At 57.1% G+C, this 17,136-nt stretch overlaps 3 protein-coding genes across 3 annotated transcripts in view; 1 reads left to right on the forward strand and 2 right to left on the reverse strand.

Annotated features, from left to right (window-relative positions):
- The window catches only part of STXBP1 (syntaxin binding protein 1), a 775,650-nt gene that overhangs the window by 302,077 nt on the left and 456,437 nt on the right, over positions 1–17,136 (forward strand). The gene's annotated exons all lie outside the window — the stretch shown is intronic.
- Positions 2,008–5,309, reverse strand: DPM2 (dolichyl-phosphate mannosyltransferase subunit 2, regulatory). Its single transcript, NM_001244059.1, is given in 4 exon segments — positions 2,008–2,712; positions 3,499–3,601; positions 4,876–4,965; positions 5,259–5,309. Coding segments are annotated over 4 exon segments (255 nt in total). The 5' UTR covers positions 5,262–5,309; the 3' UTR covers positions 2,008–2,653.
- Positions 9,451–17,136, reverse strand: part of EEIG1 (estrogen-induced osteoclastogenesis regulator 1) — a 38,059-nt gene continuing 30,373 nt past the window's right edge. Inside the window, exons 6-11 of the mRNA XM_084998073.1 lie at positions 16,960–17,117; positions 15,011–15,115; positions 14,716–14,911; positions 14,121–14,242; positions 13,960–14,029; positions 9,451–12,175 (exon numbers count right to left, since the gene is read on the reverse strand). Coding sequence (XP_084854199.1) covers positions 12,130–12,175; positions 13,960–14,029; positions 14,121–14,242; positions 14,716–14,911; positions 15,011–15,115; positions 16,960–17,117 — 697 coding nt within the window. The 3' untranslated portion in view covers positions 9,451–12,129. The remainder of the gene's footprint in view (positions 12,176–13,959; positions 14,030–14,120; positions 14,243–14,715; positions 14,912–15,010; positions 15,116–16,959; positions 17,118–17,136) is intronic.

A 17,136-nucleotide genomic window follows, 5' to 3' on the forward strand; every position in this document is an offset into this window, starting at 1 on the left:
GGCCACGGGGCAGGGGGCAGGGTTCCCAGGTGGCTCTTTGCAGATGCTGTTCCTTCTGCCTGAAATCCTTTCCCATCAGACTTCATTTGCTTCATTTTTTTTCACTTTGCCCGACCATCTCCTCCCCTCTGTCATGATCACATCGCCTTGATTTTCTCCATCACACAACACAGTCAGAGACGGTCCAGTTCATTTATTATTATCTCCCCTCATCCCCACACCGCACTTGCCCAGAGTGGGAGTGCGGAACCATGCCAGGCTCCTTTCCTGGCTCAGTATTTGGCACAAACTGGTGTTGGAGAAGTGTATGCTGAACCAACGTGAGCAGGACGTGCAGAGAACTTCAGTGAGCCCCAGGAAATAAAAGGACAGCGTGGCTGGAGTGAGCGAGCGTACAGGATCTTGCCATCCATGGGAGGAAGAGGAATGGGAACCCAGAGAAGCATTGTATGAGAAAGATGCTCAAATGTTTTCAAAAGCCACTGGCGGTATTGCAGTCAGTTTGGAGGGGGCCTTGTGGGCAGGGAAAGCAGTGAGGAAGCCTTTGATGAGTGAGGGCAGAGGATGGGCTTTGCATCAGGAAGGTGCCTGCGGAGGGAAGAACTGACAGGATTGGGGGGGGGGTCATACAGATGCGGGGTGGAAGAGGAAAGCCAAGATCAGCTATGGCTGCCAGGCTCTGGCTGGAGTCAGGGACATGGATGACAACGCCAGTCACAAGAAGGGGCAGGCATGAGGGGAGAGCCGGATTTGTGCAGGGGGGTGGGGAGTCTGAGAATTCAGATCATGATGGAATGAATCTGAGGTGCCAATATGACATCCAGTGGGGATGTCAGGTGGGTGGCAGGTGCATGTGCAATAATCAGGGCTCAGGAGAAAGCTGGGCTGGAGCCTGGCTAGGGATGAGGTCACCCCTAAGTGTGGGGTGAAAAGGCTCTGTTCAGGGCAGAAGACGAGCATGGGTGAGAGGGAGAGACACACACAAAGTAGAATGGGTCATCCAGCCTCTGAAGGTGCACCCGGGGGGATGTCACTGGCCAACATCGCAGAGGGGGGCCAAGGAAACATGCTTTGGATTTAAAGATTGGACGTCACGGGTGGTCTGAGTGCGGCCCTCCTAGAACGCTGCCAAGCACCGTGGAGGTGAGCAAATGCCGGGACTTCCTTTTGGGAAGCCTGGCTGTGAAGGAGAGAGACCTGGAGGGAAACACTGGGTTGATGGGGCAGAGAGGGGGGGATCCCTTAAATGGAGCCTGTAACACATTCATCGAACCCTGAGCAGACCAGCTGGGAGGAAGAGGCTGTTCCCTTGAGAGGGATCCTAAGACATGAGGTTCCTGCTACAGCAGTGGGAGGAGACAGGACCCAGAGCCCTGGCCAGCAGCTCTGCCTGGCCCGGAGGGTGCAGAGAGGAACAGGGAAGGACAGGCAGGTGTAACGGCAGTTGGTGTCTTTTCTCTGATGAGGGCGGCCCCTCTGCTAAGCGGGGGAGAACGAATGTCCACGATGTGAGGGGATGAAGGCTTACACTAGGCACTGTGGACAGGAGAGCTGGCTGCCCAGAGGGACACAGTGCCACTGCCGGGGACTGGGGCTGGGGCTTGTGCCAGCCAACCTGAACACAGTGGAACCAGCCCTGCTCTGGCTCACAGCAGCCCTCGCTGCTCAGAGCCACGCTAAGCTGGGCGGCCGGGTACCAGAGATAGATGATGGGCTTGAGCTTTCAGAGGACTGGCCTGAGGGTCCTTAAAATACCAGGCCGTGCTGGCTGAGCTGGCACAGATGAGGCAGGGGAGAGGGTGATGTGGCGTTGGCAGACTGCCATGCCCCACGGACTCCCCGGGAGCAGCATCAGGCCAGACCCATGTATGACCCCAGGAGGCCCCTGAGGCACCCTCATTGCACAAACCAGGGTCTCCTGACCTGAGACCAAGGCAGAAGCCAGCTCCCAGCCCCCTCTCCAGGCCCTGGGCCGCCCAGCTCCCCCGGTCAGGATGGCACTGAGACAAACACACCGTCAACGTTTATTGTTGTACCCCCCCCACCGCCCCCACTACAGACGGGGCTGGGGGCTGGGCCTCCACAAGAAGCAGTCAATGGGGGGCCCTACCGTGGCCGCCCTAATGTGCCGGCAGCCTGTCAGGCCTCCCCCCAAGCTTTCCAGGTCCAGAAATCCTCGCAGGGCCTGGGCCTATGTCAGACCTGGGAAAGCAGCCTTTGGGGAGGAGCAGGGTTGGTGGGGAGAGGTCCTGTGATGGCCCAGAACCTGCCAAGTCCAACACCAGCATGTGACAGGTGGGGAAGTGAGCCAAGAGTGTAGACCCGCAGGGAAAAGTGCCGGGGAGTCCGAAGGTGGCGGAGGGCAGGGGCGATGAGCTGCATCTTTCGGGCACTGAGCCAGAAGGGGGTGAGAGGGAGACTTCCAGGGACGCCTCCCTCCTGGCTTCTGGAAGGGGGAGGAGGGGAGGGGAGGGGCTCTGGGCAGTTGGGGGGCGAGTCCTGAACAGCTCCGTCCCCCTTGGGCCGGGGGGGGCCTTCAGGGCAGCTGGGCTTGAGGGGGGCCTCAGGGCCTGGATGGGTCCTGTGGGCCCCCCGCCTGGGTCTGCCCTGGCGAAGAAACGGAAAGGGCCGCAGCCTTATCTTGGCCTGGCCCTCACTGAGCCTTTTTGGTCACCTTCTGGCTCTTCAGCATCACGGAGGTGATGAACACTCCTGGAACACACGGGCCAGAAAGGCCAGTTAAGGTCCTGGCTCAGGGCTGCTGGGAGGCCGGAGCAGGACAGAGCATGACAGAGGGACCCGCAGGCGGGGCCAGGCACCGACCCAGCCACCCTCCAGGTTCCCCCGGTCATTTCCCGAGTGGCTTGCTAAGCCACACCCCCACCTATATTCATTCAACAAACATCAGCTGAGGGATGACCACAGGCCACCTGCTGGATTTGTGTTTCCGATTTTACAGGGAATAAGATCCACCCAACCATCCATCGACTCAGCTAGTCGACCATCTGGCTGCCTACCTCCCCAGCTGCCCACTCAGCACCTACCATCCACCTACCCCATCATCCAGACACCTGATTGCTGACTCACTCAAATGACTTTTTTGAGCACCAACTCAGTGCCACAGCATGTGCTGGGCACCGAGGACACAGTAATGATGAAGATACAGTCTCTGGCCTTAGGAAGCCCACACACTAGACCCTGGGAGTCGGAGGGGTGCAGGAATCAGAGGCCAGAGTGACAAGGGGGTGAGGGGTGATGGTGGTGGTGGTGGTGGTGGAAGGAGCAGGAAACAAGGAGACACCCCATTAGAGTCCAGTGAGCCTGAGGATCGAGAAGCCTGCAGCCCTGAGGGATGAACACGGAAACCCCAGGGGGTGAACTGAGGGCAAGGAGCCTCCAGCAGGTGTACCGCAGGGGCCAAAGTACAGCCGCATGTTCAGGTGTAGGAGAGGGTCATGGGGTCCCTCAGACACCCCGCCCAGGGTTGGGAGAACTTACCCACAAAGAGGAGCAGCAGGAGGCCGGCGGCCAGCGGGATAGCAACAGCATAGGCCCGGGGCAGGAAATACTTGTGGATGACATGCTGACTGTCAATGAATGGCTGGCACAAGGGCAGAGCTCCGGTGAGCATGCCTGGCTCTGCTGAGCGCCCCAAGCCCAAACATCCCACCTCCTCTGTCTCAGGGGCTGACCCCGTCAAAGCGCTGGGGCTGCATTTGCTTTTCTTTAAGATGATGGCATCTTGGGTGCTTTGGTTGGTTCCCTTCCTTCATTTTTCTACAAGTGGTATACTAGGTACTTCCCTGGTGCCTGCTCTAAGCTGCTGCTGGGGACCTGGCTTAAGTCCCCCACAGCTTAGCAGGGGCAAAGGGTACATGAGGAATCCCAATCTGGGCTCCAAGATCTTTTGTTTTTGTTTTTGTTTTGCTTTTTAGGGCTGCACCCTCGGCATATGGAGGTCCCCAGGCTAGTGGTGGAATCGCAGCTACAGCTGCCAGCCTACATTACAGCCACAGAAATGCGGGATTTGAGCCGCATCTGCAACCTACACCACTGCTCATGGCAATGCCGGATCCTTAACCCACTGAGCAAGGCCAGGGACTGAACCCGCAACCTCATGGTTCCTAGTTGGATTCGTTTCCACTGCGCCATGACGGGAACTCCACAAAAGTTTTCTTTACTAAGATTTTTCTCCCAAAGAACATCAAGTTCTGCAAGATTTTGCTTCCCAGAGTTCCTGTCGTGGCTCAGTGGTTAACGAATCCGACGAGGAACCATGAGGTTGTGGGTTCCATCCTTGGCCTTGCTCAGTGGGTTAAGGATCCGGCGTTGCCATGAGCTGTGGTATAGGTTGCAGATGCCGCTTGGATCCCACGTTGCTATGGCTCTGGTGTAGGCCGGCAGCTACAGCTCCGATTCGATCCCTAGCCTGGGAACCTCCACATGCCACGGGAGCGGCCCTAGAAAGGCAAAAAAAAAAAAAAAAAAAAAAAAAAGATTTTGATTCCCAAACACACTGCACATTTTAACACATTTTTCCACCGGGGGGGGGGGGGATATCCCAAAGACCCTCACAAAACCCATTGGCACTTGTCATGCCCAGGAGCCCGCAGGATAACCAGAAGGACTAGAACTCCCATTAAAGGCACAGGACCTTACAGTGTAGTGGTTCAGGATTCTACCTTAGGTCTGAACCTTCTCCTTGAGCCTCGGCTTCGTCATCTATACAATGGGGACACCGCTAGTGTCGTCCTCCTACTGCTGCTCTGACGCTTTCATTACATGGGCAGGTAGGCCTGTCACGTGCTTAAATGTTAGGAGTTGGCTTCAAGATCTAGGGATAGGAGGTGAGAGCGGACGAGGAAGCACACATACCAACAGAATCACCCAGGTGGTGTAGTACGTGAAGATGATCAGGCTAACGGCGACGAGGCCGAGTCCCACCACCTGGTCTGTCCCTGTGGCCTGGAGAAAAGGGAAAGCTCAACTGAGGAAGTGACCCTCCATTTAGGTGCACTAACGGAGGGGGGAGTTGCCGCCTGATTACGCCCATTCACTCAGCAGGCGTATCCGACGTGGCTGACGAGGTTTCCATTTCCTGGCTTGAGACAGAGTGCAGGCTAAAGACCTACCACCCGTACGATGGGCCGGCGGGAGAGTGATCCCGGCTCCCGAGAGCTCAAGCCTCAGCTTCTGAGTAGACCTAGGACCCCACACCCAGACGCCCTCATTCCCAGGACTCCCAGCCCCAAGCTCACCATTTCCCCAGCGCTCCAGGCACCGGAGCCGTAAGCCACATCCGGTTCCGCATCCGGGCCCTCCTGGCCTTGGGCCGCGGGGCCCGTCGGGAGTCGTAGTCTTTAGGCAGTCCCAGGACTACGTCTCCCAAGACAGGCAGGCACCGCCTCCCCTTTGCATTTCGGGAAATGTAGTTTTCAAGAGTATTGTGGGCCGTGTTTCCGAATCACCCTGGGAAATGGGACCCAGTGGGGAACCCAGATAGGCTGCATTTATGGTCTCAGTCGGGTCGAACTCGACCCAGAAAAAAACCCCATCTCAATATCCGAGTCCCAAGGCCAGAGCGGGATGGGGTGGGGGGTCGAAAGTCCCATATTTGAGACGGGGAAAATGAGGCTCAGAAAGAGGCAAGCACTTGAAGATCACAATCCGAGTAGAGGGTGCAGCCGACTCCAGAACCCGAGGGCGCTACTTCCTGGTGTGGTGGCCCCAACTCTTCTGTTGAGGGTAGGGTGCAGAAAAACGTTCACCGGATAATGCTGAGGGTGGAAGCCTTAACTAATTTTACTCCACAATCTCTTAATGATACTGCAGAAGCTATTCCTACCCTAAATATGGAACAAAAACAAATAAGAAAAGTAGTGCTGCAAAACCGAATGGCCTTAGACATACTCAGTGCAGGCCAAGGAGGTACCTGTGCTGTCATAAAATCTGAATGTTGTGCCTATATTCCTGATTATTCGCAGAACGTGTCTGATTCCCTGCGAGATCTCCGGCAGCAGATTCGTGAGATGTCTGATCCAGCTCCATCCAGCTTTTAGAGCTGCCCTCTGGAACGGGTTGACCTCCTCCTCCTCCTGATGGAAATATTTGCTCACCATAGTCATCATTGTGATCTTGAGCCTTTTATTTGGACCCTAGATAATTAATTGTAGGTCTTGCTTTGTTATGTCCTGATTAAAAGCTATCAACCTACAGATAGTGAAAGAAAGGGTACCCAAGGTAATGTATTGAAGCCCACTCAACCGACCGTGCCATGAGTGGAGACCTAACCACTTTCCCTAAGGACACCCCTTGTCAGCAGGAAGCAGTCAGAGCAGTCGGTCATTGTCCCCCCGCCTCCAAAGTTAAAGTCTCCAACTCTGGGGGCGGGGGGGGCACTGAGGCAGAATACTCACTCAGGTAGTCAGTGTTGGGAGCTTGGGCTTCGATGCATTCTTGGATATGTCTATTGATTAACATTTGCGGCTAAAGGGCTCCAGGGAGTAACACCCCCACAGGCCTTGTTTCCTACAGGGAGTGTACCTACGCCCAGATGGACATTAATTTCTAAGCCCCCGTGACTCAGGCTACGGGAAGAGAAGGGCAAAGACACCATGGGACTTACGGGACATTTCCACCCCTAAGACCCTATTGGACAAGGACTGATGTAGGTAACTGGGCAAGGCCAATGGGAGAAAACCACAGCTTTCTGGACCTCACGTTGGTTACCCCCCCCATCTTTAAGGGATAAGAACCCCAATAGAGAGTGGGGCTCTTCTTGCCCTTCCCAGCTGTCCTGGGAGCTGTTTGCTTTCCTGTAATAAAGACTTTGCTTGCTTGCAAAAAAAAAAAAAAAGAAAAAAAAAGATTCACCAGCCTGGAGTGGGAGGAGGAGGGTCTGGCTTGAGTTGCTGGGATGGGGCTGGTTTTGATTGGCTGTGAGGGCACCCCTTTACCGTTGCCAAGCTTCTCTGGCGAGCCGCTCTTCACTGCAGGAATGAGGCCGGGGTGGGGATCCTCCCTCCCCTCTGCTTCTCGGGTCCCGTGTGTGCCACAGCCCAGACAGGCCTTCTGACCGGTGTGCAGGCCCCTCCCTAGGCCTGGAGGCCAGATCACCCACCAGGTCTTCAGCTCGAGGCCTGGAACACTGTCTTCCCACGGCTAGAGGCTGCTTTTCACCCATCAGGTCCACTGGAATCCCCCACTTCCCGGGAAGCCCTCACTGCGGGGCAGCGGTTCTGTCTGTGCTCCACAGCAGCAAGTGTGTCTCCAGGAGGATACTTGTCACTGCATTTTATTTTTATTTTTTAATTTTTTTTTTTTTTTTGTCTTTTTGCCATTACTTGGGCCGCTTTCACGGCATATGGAGGTTCCCAGGCTAGGGGTCCAATCGGAGCTGTAGCCACTGGCCTATGCCAGAGCCACAGCAACGCGGGATCCACAGCTCACGGCAATGCCGGATCCTTAACCCACTGAGCAAGGCCAGGGACCGAACCCGCAACCTCATGGTTCCTAGTCGGATTCGTTAACCACTGCACCACGACGGGAACTCCCAACTGCATTTTAATTAGCTGATTTACTTTTGTGGATCCAGCCTAAATGACTATGAGCTCCCTGAGAATGGGGTCTGTGGTCCCTGCTGTATCTCCAGGACCCAGAATGAGAGCTTGGCACAAGTAAGAGCTTCCCATAGCCAAGCAGCCTGAAGATTTGGCGACTTCTGGAATGCTGCAGAGCCCAGTGTCTGGGGACGCCAGGCCTCTAGAGGGGTCGTGTGTGCTGTCTTCACTTGGGGAGATCAGGTCTGAGCCTGGCATGGCCTGCTCCAGCGGGCAGCATCTCTCTCCTTGGGTCTGAGCCCATCTCAAGGCTGAGAGGCACCTTCTCCCCCTACCATTTGGTACACTGAATTTTCACTTAGCATTACTGTTCCAAAGGAGCAACCTTTGGGGGCCTACAGCCCAATTCCTTCCCTCTTGGTCTCAGGAGAATCTGAGCTCAGCCAGGAGCCAGCTTTCCCTCCCCGGAGTGCACAGAACAGAGGAAGGGACAGAGAATCAGCCTCCAGGGTTCACAAGGGCCAGGAGTGGGCGCTGGCGCTGAGAAGGGCTAGGGATAACGCAGCGCTGCTGCAGGAATGAGGCCTGGTGGTCTGGATCTTTCCAGCTTGTCCAAAGTCCTGAGGCTTCCTGCCCCTTCTGAGCAGAAGTGGCCCAGGGTGACTTGTCTCTCCCGGAGCTTGGCTGTGGAAGCTCCTCTGTAACTGGAGTCGGGGGCAGGGAGTGAGCGGTGGTCCAGGCCTGGAGACAGGGCTGGGAGGTGCTTGGCACCCGTCACTGGCCAGGATCCCCGTGGAGGGTAGTATGCCCACTTCCTCATTTGATCCACGACTGCATTTGCAGCTGAGCTATCTGAGGCAGAGTTATTTGTCCTCAGGCATGCTTGTCAGAAGCCACCCGACCCTGGGGAGGTTAGAACTTGGTCTCATCTATGAGATGAGACCTGCCACCTCCTAGGTGTGAGACGGGCAAGAAACTGCCCTTCTGGGCCTCAGTTTCCTCCCTGGAGTAGTAGCAGTGGTCATGACTCTGACTGCAGCCAGGACGTGGAGAACCCTGGCCACCTACATCTTCCCCACCCCTAGAATGTCACCTTATACATCTGGCTGTTTCTTTTTTATTTTTATTTTTTGTCTTTTTGCATCTTCTAGGGCTGCACCTGCGGCATATGGAGGTTCCCAGGCTAGGGGTCTAATCAGAACTATAGTCGCTGGCCTACACCAGAGCCACAGCAACGCGGGATCCAGGCTGCGTCTGTGACCTACATCACAGCTCACAGCAATGCTGGATCCTTAACCCACTGAGCAAGGCCAGGGATCGAACCCGAAACCTCATGGTTCTTAGTTGGATTTGTTAACCAGTGAGCCATGATGGGAACTCCGTTTCTTCTTTTTTTTTAAAAAAAAAGTTTTCAATATTATTATTTTTTTTTTTGCTTTTTAGTGCCGCACCCGCGGCAAATGGGAAGTTTCCAGGCTAGGGGTCAGATCGGAGCTATAGCTGCCGGCCTATACCACAGCCCCAGGAACACAGGATCCGAGCTGAGTCTGAGAACTACACCACAGCACACAGCAACGCTGGATCCGCAACCCACTGAGCAAGGTCAGGGATCAAACCCGCATCCTCATGGATGCTAGTCGGATTCATTTCTACTGCACCACAACGGGAACTCCCTATTTTTATTTTTCAAATTTTTTGGCCATGGCATTTAGAAGTTCCCAGGCCAGGGACTGAACCTGCACCATAGCTGCAACCCAAGCCACAGCAGTGACAAAGCTGGATCCTTAAACTGCTGTGCCACCAAGGGAACTCCCTACATCTGGCTTCCTTTTGACGCCATCGGTGACCCCCGACTTCAACACAGTAAAACAAAATACAAACCAACACGCCATAACAAACAAAAACTGCAACATTTAATTTTTCCCCCAAACCAAGACACTGACACTAGGCTGATTTCCCCCTTACAATGTTATTTTCTACAACAGGAGCTGGGACAGAGATACGAACACAGCCCACTAAGTCGGGGTCGGGGTGGCAACATTCTGTTAAGAGGGGCATTAAAAAAAAACCCAAAAAACCCTCCCCTCCCCCCACTTCCCCGCTCACCCCTCTAAGGAGAGGAAACCACGGCCATTCTCCATCCTGGCAGGTCATGCCATGTGCTGTTTGTAGGGTGACCGGGGGCGGGGGGGAAACCCTAAAAATATTGTAGATTTTTCTTTTCTTTAACTCTCCTAGTAAAAACGTTAAACTGGCTTTCAAGAAGATTCCAAACTAGCATTGCATAGACCAATTCCTTTCCAAAAATATCTCTAATATATTCTTTCTATCTCTCTCTATATATAGGATTTTAAGTCCGGAGCTGTGGGCACGAGTGGGGATTCACTGAGCTCGAGGGGACCAGAGGGCCGAAGAAAGGACTCCCACGTGGGGATGAGGCCGGGGCGCCAGGCCTCCGGCTCTGCCAACATCAATTTGGTTGTGGCCAAATTCTGTTAGTCCAGTTACCCCGGCCCAGGGCCTGGCGTGGGAGGATGTGGCAGGCTCTGTCTCCTTCTGGGATGACTGTTCAGACCTCAGCTACCGTGTGGCTGGGGTGCCTGGTTTGGGGAATTCTCCCCAACAGCATCGAAGCCAGCTCTCTTATGCCTAATGCCCCAGAACTTTGAATCGGACCTCAAATACACCCTGAATGCATCTCCCCACGGGGTTGAGGTCATACAGGCACAGAAGGGGCTCACTTCAACCGGAGACGGTGCGGCCAACCCTCTTGTAAAGTGCCAGGTGTCTGTGGGGCAGGAAGGGACTGGCCGAGCTGACCAGAGCCTTCTCCAGCCAGAGCAAATGCTCCGTCCTATCTCAGGAGGCACCTTCTAACATTCACTTTCTAAAAGCGTTAGGTAATTAAAAACGACAACAAAAATCCTAGACATGCTCTGGTCCCAATGCCAGGAGGTTCCAAGACCGAGACTCTAATTCTTGCCAGTGGGGCAGAAGGGCAAGGACCCCTCCCAGCCTGGGGAGGGTCCCTCCACCCCCACTGGCACCCCACCCAGCTCCCCAGCCCTGCTGGGACCCAGCCAGTGGGTAGGGAGAGAACAGAACCACTCCCTCGCCTGGGGGAGGAGAAAATACCAAACGGTGAACTCTTAAAAAAAAGAAAAGAATGGAAGGAAGGGGAAAAAAAAAAAAAGAGGAAAGAAAAGGGAAAAAGTATTGGGCTAAGTAAACGCCAGCCTGCTGGGTTTACGCAAAATAAGTGAGGTTGAAGAGTGGCAGGGGAGTCTGTCCGGGAACTGGCTGGCAGCCGGAACCCACCTTCAAGCAAATGAACGAGGATGAGGTGGGGGGGGGCTGAGAGTAGAGGATTTGGTGGGGGTGGGGTGGGGAGGCGAGGCTGCTCCCTGCTGGGAGGACCCCACCTCTCCCTTGCCCAGGGAGGGGATGCTTTCAGAGGAAGGCTGAGGCTCTCCCGGCCAGGAAGCCAGCTCCCAGCCAGTCCAGTCTCAGCCCACCTGCCTCTCCAGCATAGCCCCTGCCTGGGCCAGCTGACCCTGAGGGGAGAGAAGGGGCACTTGGCCTGCCCAGCCCAGCCCAGCCAGGCTGCTGACCTCCAAGGGTTGGGGAGGCACCTTGCCCGGCTTCCTACCAGAAGCCAGCTGCTCAGGACCCAGCCCTGGGCAGAGGGGACCCACCGACCACACTCAGACATTTCTCAGCATGGGGCTCAGGGCTGAGCTGGAGCTAACCGGAGAGGGGGGAGGCAGTGCCACGTGCCAGCCGGGCTGCTAGAACTGGGCCACTGACTGCACAGCAGGCAGCACCCAGGAATCTTTGGGAAGGGCTCAGAGGAAGGCAGGCGAGGGGCTGGGGGCTGTGCTGGAGACAAGCGTGTGCAAAGTGCAGGCTGCCGGGGCAGCAGGAGAACATTCGTTGCAGGGCGAGGTGGGGTCTCAATCTGGAGTGTGGGTGGGGTTTGAGGTCTTGGTTCCCAGGAGGAAGCTGCCAGCAGGTCCCCTGGGACACAAGGGAAGGGACAGCTGAAGCACTAAGCAGTCAGAGGGCCATGGTGGCAGGATTCTGGATGTGGACTGGCCCCTCCAAACACAAGGGGGCAATGGAGCAAGGCCCTGCCAGGGCATGGCTGAGCCGGCGCTCCTGGAGTGAGCAGGGACATAGGACAAGAGGCCCCTTGGGCACAGCATCCTTGCTTGCAAGGGTGCTGCCACATGTCCTCGCTGAGGGGCCAGGTGGGTCCCAGCGGGGCCATCCCTGCCGCAACCGCCGTGTTTATCTGGCCCACCTGCTTCCCGGGCCCATGTGTCCTGCCCTCTAGTGGTTCAGGGGAGAATATTCACAGTGGTGCCCAGGGCCCTGGGGGGCCAGGAGGGTCCCATCATGGGTGAGAGGACAATGGAATGATGCTTTGGGGCTGGAGAGCACGGAGGAGGCACAGATGAGATGCAGCACGGACGGTGACCTGAAGGGGAAGGCCCCTTGTGGAATGACGTGGGTCGGGTCTGGACACCCGTCGAAGGCAGGGCCCTTCTCCAGTCTGGACACCAGCTCCTCAATGGCTTTCAATCACGACTGGCTCGTAGACCCCAGAAGAGACCCTGCAGGGAGATACCAGTCAGCTTGGCCTCCTCAGTGGTGTCTGGGCCTGACCCTTGGAGGTACTCCCCAAGCAGATGCTGTTAACCAGCCCCGTTCTTCAGAGAGGGAAACTGAGGCTCAGAGAAGTCGAGTCACTTGCCCAGGGCAACAGAGGTATTAAGTACATGGGGTCACAGAGCTGGCACAGACCAGGCCCAAGTCCTGCTGGGCACCAGCAATTTGTACGCTGGGGTGTCCTACACCCAACTTTGTGGCAACTCTGGAGGGAGGGTCTGCAGCCAGTCCCGCTTGACAGACGGAGAACCTGAGGCTCAGGAGGATTACGAGTCTTGCTAAAGTGCGGCAGCGGCCTGGGGAGACTGGCTCTTCTCTCCAGTGAAGCCAGGCCCACCCTGGGGCTGTGGACATTCAGGGGCCGGCATACAGCTCGGCAATGACCTTGCTGCCAAATAGACTGGGTTCTCCCCTCCTGAATCTGCTTCCTCACCCTTAGAAGGGGCTAGAGAGGGGTGTCACAAAATCCCAGGAAGTGCCCTGGTTTTTTTTTTTTGGCCGGTTCCACCCAGGGCAGCCCAAGAGGCTGTGGAAAGAAAGCAGTTGCAATTTCAGCCTTAGCCAGCAGGGGTCAGCAGAACAACACCAGAGGGCAGGTCTGGGGACCCTGAGTGGCCCTAGATTTTTTTTTTTTTTTTTTTTTTTTTTGGTCTTTTTAGGGCCACACCTGTGGCATAAGGAAGTTTCCAGGCTAGGGGTGGAGTTGGAACTCTAGCCACCAGCCTACGCTATAGGCATAGCAACGCAGGATCTGAGCCACATCTGCAACCTATGCCACAGTTCATGGCAGCGCCGGATCCCCAACTCACTGGGGCCAGGGATAGAACCTGCATCTTCATGGATACTAGTTGGGTCCATTACCGCTAAGCCACAGTGGAACTCCAGGCCCTAGGTGTTTAAATGGGCACTTTCCCACCCCGCCCACAGGAAGCAGAGGAAAAGGCTCCAGCATAGCCCCGCAGGTGGGAAGCTCCTCCACTCACTCCGTGAGCCAGGCACACAGGAAGTAGGCTGTAAACGCACGACTGTGAGAGGGCACCCTATAAACTGCCGAGCTCAAGCCAAAGCTTGATCCTATCAGCCCTCCATCTCTGAACACCATGCAGGCAGAAATCTGCTTGGCTCACTGCCGGAACCATGGCACCCAGCTCAGGACGTGGTGTCAAGGTGCCCAACTAATGTCTGTTCAATAAACAGACAAGTCGTCTAGGAACCATGAGGTTGCGGGTTCGATCCCTGCCCTTGCTCAGTAGGTTAATGATTTGGCGTTGCCGTGAGCTGTGGTGTAGGTCACAGACACAGCTTGGATCCTGCGTTGCTGTGGCTCTGGCATAGGCCGGCGGCTACAGCTCCGATTCAACCCCTAGCCTGGGAACCTCCATATGCCATGAGAATGGCCCAAAAAATGGCAAAAAGACAAAAAAAAAAAAAAAAAAAAAAAAAGAAAGATGTATGAGGGCCCTGCCACGTGCGAAGCCTGGTGCTAGGCATTTTCCAAGGTTCCTCGGAACCCTCAGAACCCACCCTGGGGTGTTTGTCCCAGTGTTCCAGGTAAGGTGCTGTGACATTTGACAGACAGGGGAACAGAAGCTCAGGCAGAAGTGACTGGTCCAAGGCCACACTGACGAGAGCTGGCATTCGAAGCTAAGGCAGCGGGCTGCTGAGACCATATGCTCTCACCATGGTGTCCAAGCCATACCTGTAACCTGCCCAGAACCTTCACCCCTACCTGTTGGCCAGCTGGATGCCACTCAGAGTAGTGGAGCCATCGCGGCTCACGAACAGCCGGAGGTTGCTGTCTGTGGGGACAAAGGAGAGGGTGGAAGCTGAGGGGGGCCCAGGGCCAGGGAGTCCCTGGGCATCCCCCCCAGCTGCCGGCTGCCAGCTCACCCTCAGTATTGCTGCCATCAGTGAAGTCTTGGCTCTGCACGATCTTCTCCACGATGTCGTCAGCATCGATCCGAGTGTCATCCACCCAGGTCGGGTGGCTCTCCACCGAGTCCTTCTTCCTCCTGGGGTGGGGCGGGCATTGTCACAACAGTCAGGGCAGTAACAGGCCCGCGGACCACAGGTCCGAGCCCCTGCCACCCTCAGGATGCTCTAAGCACACGCACGTTGAGAGCCGGTTCAGGTTGGTTTTTAACCCTCACACCCTCCCTACGCGCTGGTGCTGCTACGACCTGGTTTTAAGAGAGAAGGACACGGAGGCCCCAGAGGTTAAGTACCAGCTTCTGAGAGGCCACAGCGCGGAGGCAGGCGGGGACCTAAGGTGCCCTAAACCACACACAGCAACCACGGAGCATGCGCGCCGGGCCCTCGAGTGCAGGAGCGGGTGGCGAGCCCCCACCCAGCCCCCTGGGGGGGCCCCTTGCCCCCGTGTTTCAGGTGAAGAAGCCAAGGTTCGTTCGGGAAGCCAGCGCAGGAGTCTGCGCCCCAGGAGCCCTCACACGCCTAAATAGGTGCCCGGCCTTAGCAAAAGCCTTACCGAAAGGAGCGGTCAGACAGGTGCGGGGGCCGGGGGGGCCGCGGCGGCTTCTCGGGGGGCCGGTGCTCGCGCTCGCCACCCTCGGGGCCCTCCACGGCCATGCCGAGGCCGCCCGAGGCGCTGCTGCTGGTGGACGTGTTGCGGCGGTGCGTCAGGTCCGAGAGGCTGGAGGAGCGCGAGTGCTCCGTGCTGTAGCCTGGCGGGAGGCCGCGGGGAGGTCATTACGGGGGGGGGGGGGGGGGGGGTTGGGGGGAGGCGGGAGGCCGAGAGCCGGGGGGGGGGGGGGGGCACTCACCGGAGATCTTGGACTGCTGGCTGGCGTAGCTGGAGTTGCGGGAGTGGCCGGAGTGGAACACCTCCTCGGGGCTGGAGAGGTTCTGGTCCGGCTCCTCTGGCACCCCTGGAAGTCGGGGAGGCGCAGGGTCACCGTGTGCCACCCTCGGCCTCTCAGAGTGGGGCGGGGGTGGGGGCCCACGGTGTATTTGCATTTAAGAGACCGAAAAGCCGGGGTTCGGGGGGCAGCAACCTGCCCTGAGCCAAGGTCATCCTCCAAACCCAGGTTCCTTCCTTCGGGCCCCAAACATCCGTTAGAGGATGTTCTCCAGGCAGGCCCTCCACTGGGTGCCCGCAACGGGACACGGGGCGTCCCGGGCACTCGCGGTGGGAAGGAAGAATGCTGAACAAAAACGGCCCACAGGCGGCCACCACTGGTGCCAGGGTGCAGAGGCAGAGCAGGCAGGTGGGGAGCTGACACCTGGGGATCAGGGGAGGCTCCTCTGAGCAGGTGGCTTGAATGCCAGGCCTTGGGGATCCTGGGAGGGAGCCGGCCAAATAAGGCCTCAGGGAAAGGGTCTTCCAGACAGAGGGAGCAGCATGAGCAAAGGCCCTGAGGCTTAGACGCTTGGGTCAGTGTCGCTTGAGTGGAGCAAATAAAGGTGGAGGGGAGCAGCCGACAGCGCTCTCCCAAGTCACCCACAAGCCCAACTTCGAAACGAAACACGCTTGCAGGCACGAGCAGCAGGAGGTGTGGGGCACCCCATCGGGGTCTCTGCATCCAGGGAGCTGCCAGGCGGCTGGGGGAGAAAAAGGCAGAAGATCCCACCATCGCAGGAGAGGCACCCCTTCTGCTTTACACAAAAGGCGCCGTATTGCTGGGTGGCCTGATCCCAGATCTGTCCTCTGGGGATCCCCACCCTGAAGCTGGGGAGAGCAACAGAGCTGGGGAGCCCCCACTCTGCGTGCAGCCCCCAGGCTGAGGCAGGCAGGAAGCCCAGCTTTCTGCTCTGGGCCCCACCTAGCCGCGTCTGCAGGAGAAAGGGGAATGCAGGAAAGCTGGCCTTGGGGTCAGTGTCCCTCACTGCTCCCAGCCCCCCAGGGGCAGAATCACCCAGAGGACAGGGCCCGAGGTCCTATGCCCTAACAGCTCTGGCATCAATGAGGCCCACCATGCTGCAGCCTTGCTTACTGATCAGCTTGGGGGCAGTCAGCTCCCAGCTCTGCCCTCCCTGCACCCAGGGAGGCAGTGCAGGCTGCAGCCTCCTCTCCTGGTAGCACCGCCCCCTTCAATTGCTACGCTGATTCCTCTGGGGCTAGAGGCTCATGTGCATTTTCCATAACATTAGTAATAATGATAATTTAGTGGAAACATGTGCTGGGAAATACAGAGGACACTATATGTGCCAGGTAAGGCACACATGTTTGCTTAGTGCAGCCCCAGAGCCATCTGGGACGTGGTCACTACCGCTGGTCCCATTTTGCAGAGGAGGAAGCTGAGACCTGGAGAGCAAGACAACTGGTCATGGTCACAGAGCAAGTAGCAGAACGAGAGTGCCAGCAGGTGCTTTTGCCAGGAACACCACCCCCCACACCCCAGATTCAGCTCAAATGCCACCCCTCCAGGGGGCGTGCCCTGGCCCTTCCCAGGCGGACACCTTCTGTGTCTCTCTCACAGCTGTAGGCGGGCATGCATTTGACTTATTCTCTCACTGACCCCTGTCGCTCCTGCTAGACCAGGAGAGCCATGAGGCCAGGGGCCTGTATCGTCCTCAGTCCAGGGTGCTTCTGTGATCCTGGGGCCACACACAGTGCCCGGCTCACAGGAGGGGCTCAGACGTCTGCTTAACGTAAGAATGGGTGGGCGAATGCCACCCCACTAGCCTTCTCTTCTAAGTGTCCCCCTTGGGACCTGGGGATCTGGGAAGATGAAAGCCTTGGGCATGGGGGGGGGCAGGAGGGGAAGAGTACCTGAACTGAGGATGGTGGGCCGGGCCTTGGAGGGCCGGGACCCCGTCAGGGAGTTGGTGCTGCTGCTGCCGCTGCTGCCTGTCCCGCCACCCTTGCATGTCAGCTGCAGGGAGGAGTCTTGGCCTGGGATGGAGATGGACTTGGCAGTGGACGGTGGCCTTAGGGAAGACAGATGGG

This window comes from Sus scrofa, chromosome 1 (assembly GCF_054392235.1).
Source record: "Sus scrofa isolate SSC_HxYL_T2T_F1_AM1 chromosome 1, Sscrofa_HxYL_maternal_Yorkshire_Landrace_v2.0, whole genome shotgun sequence".
NCBI lineage: Eukaryota > Metazoa > Chordata > Mammalia > Artiodactyla > Suidae > Sus > Sus scrofa.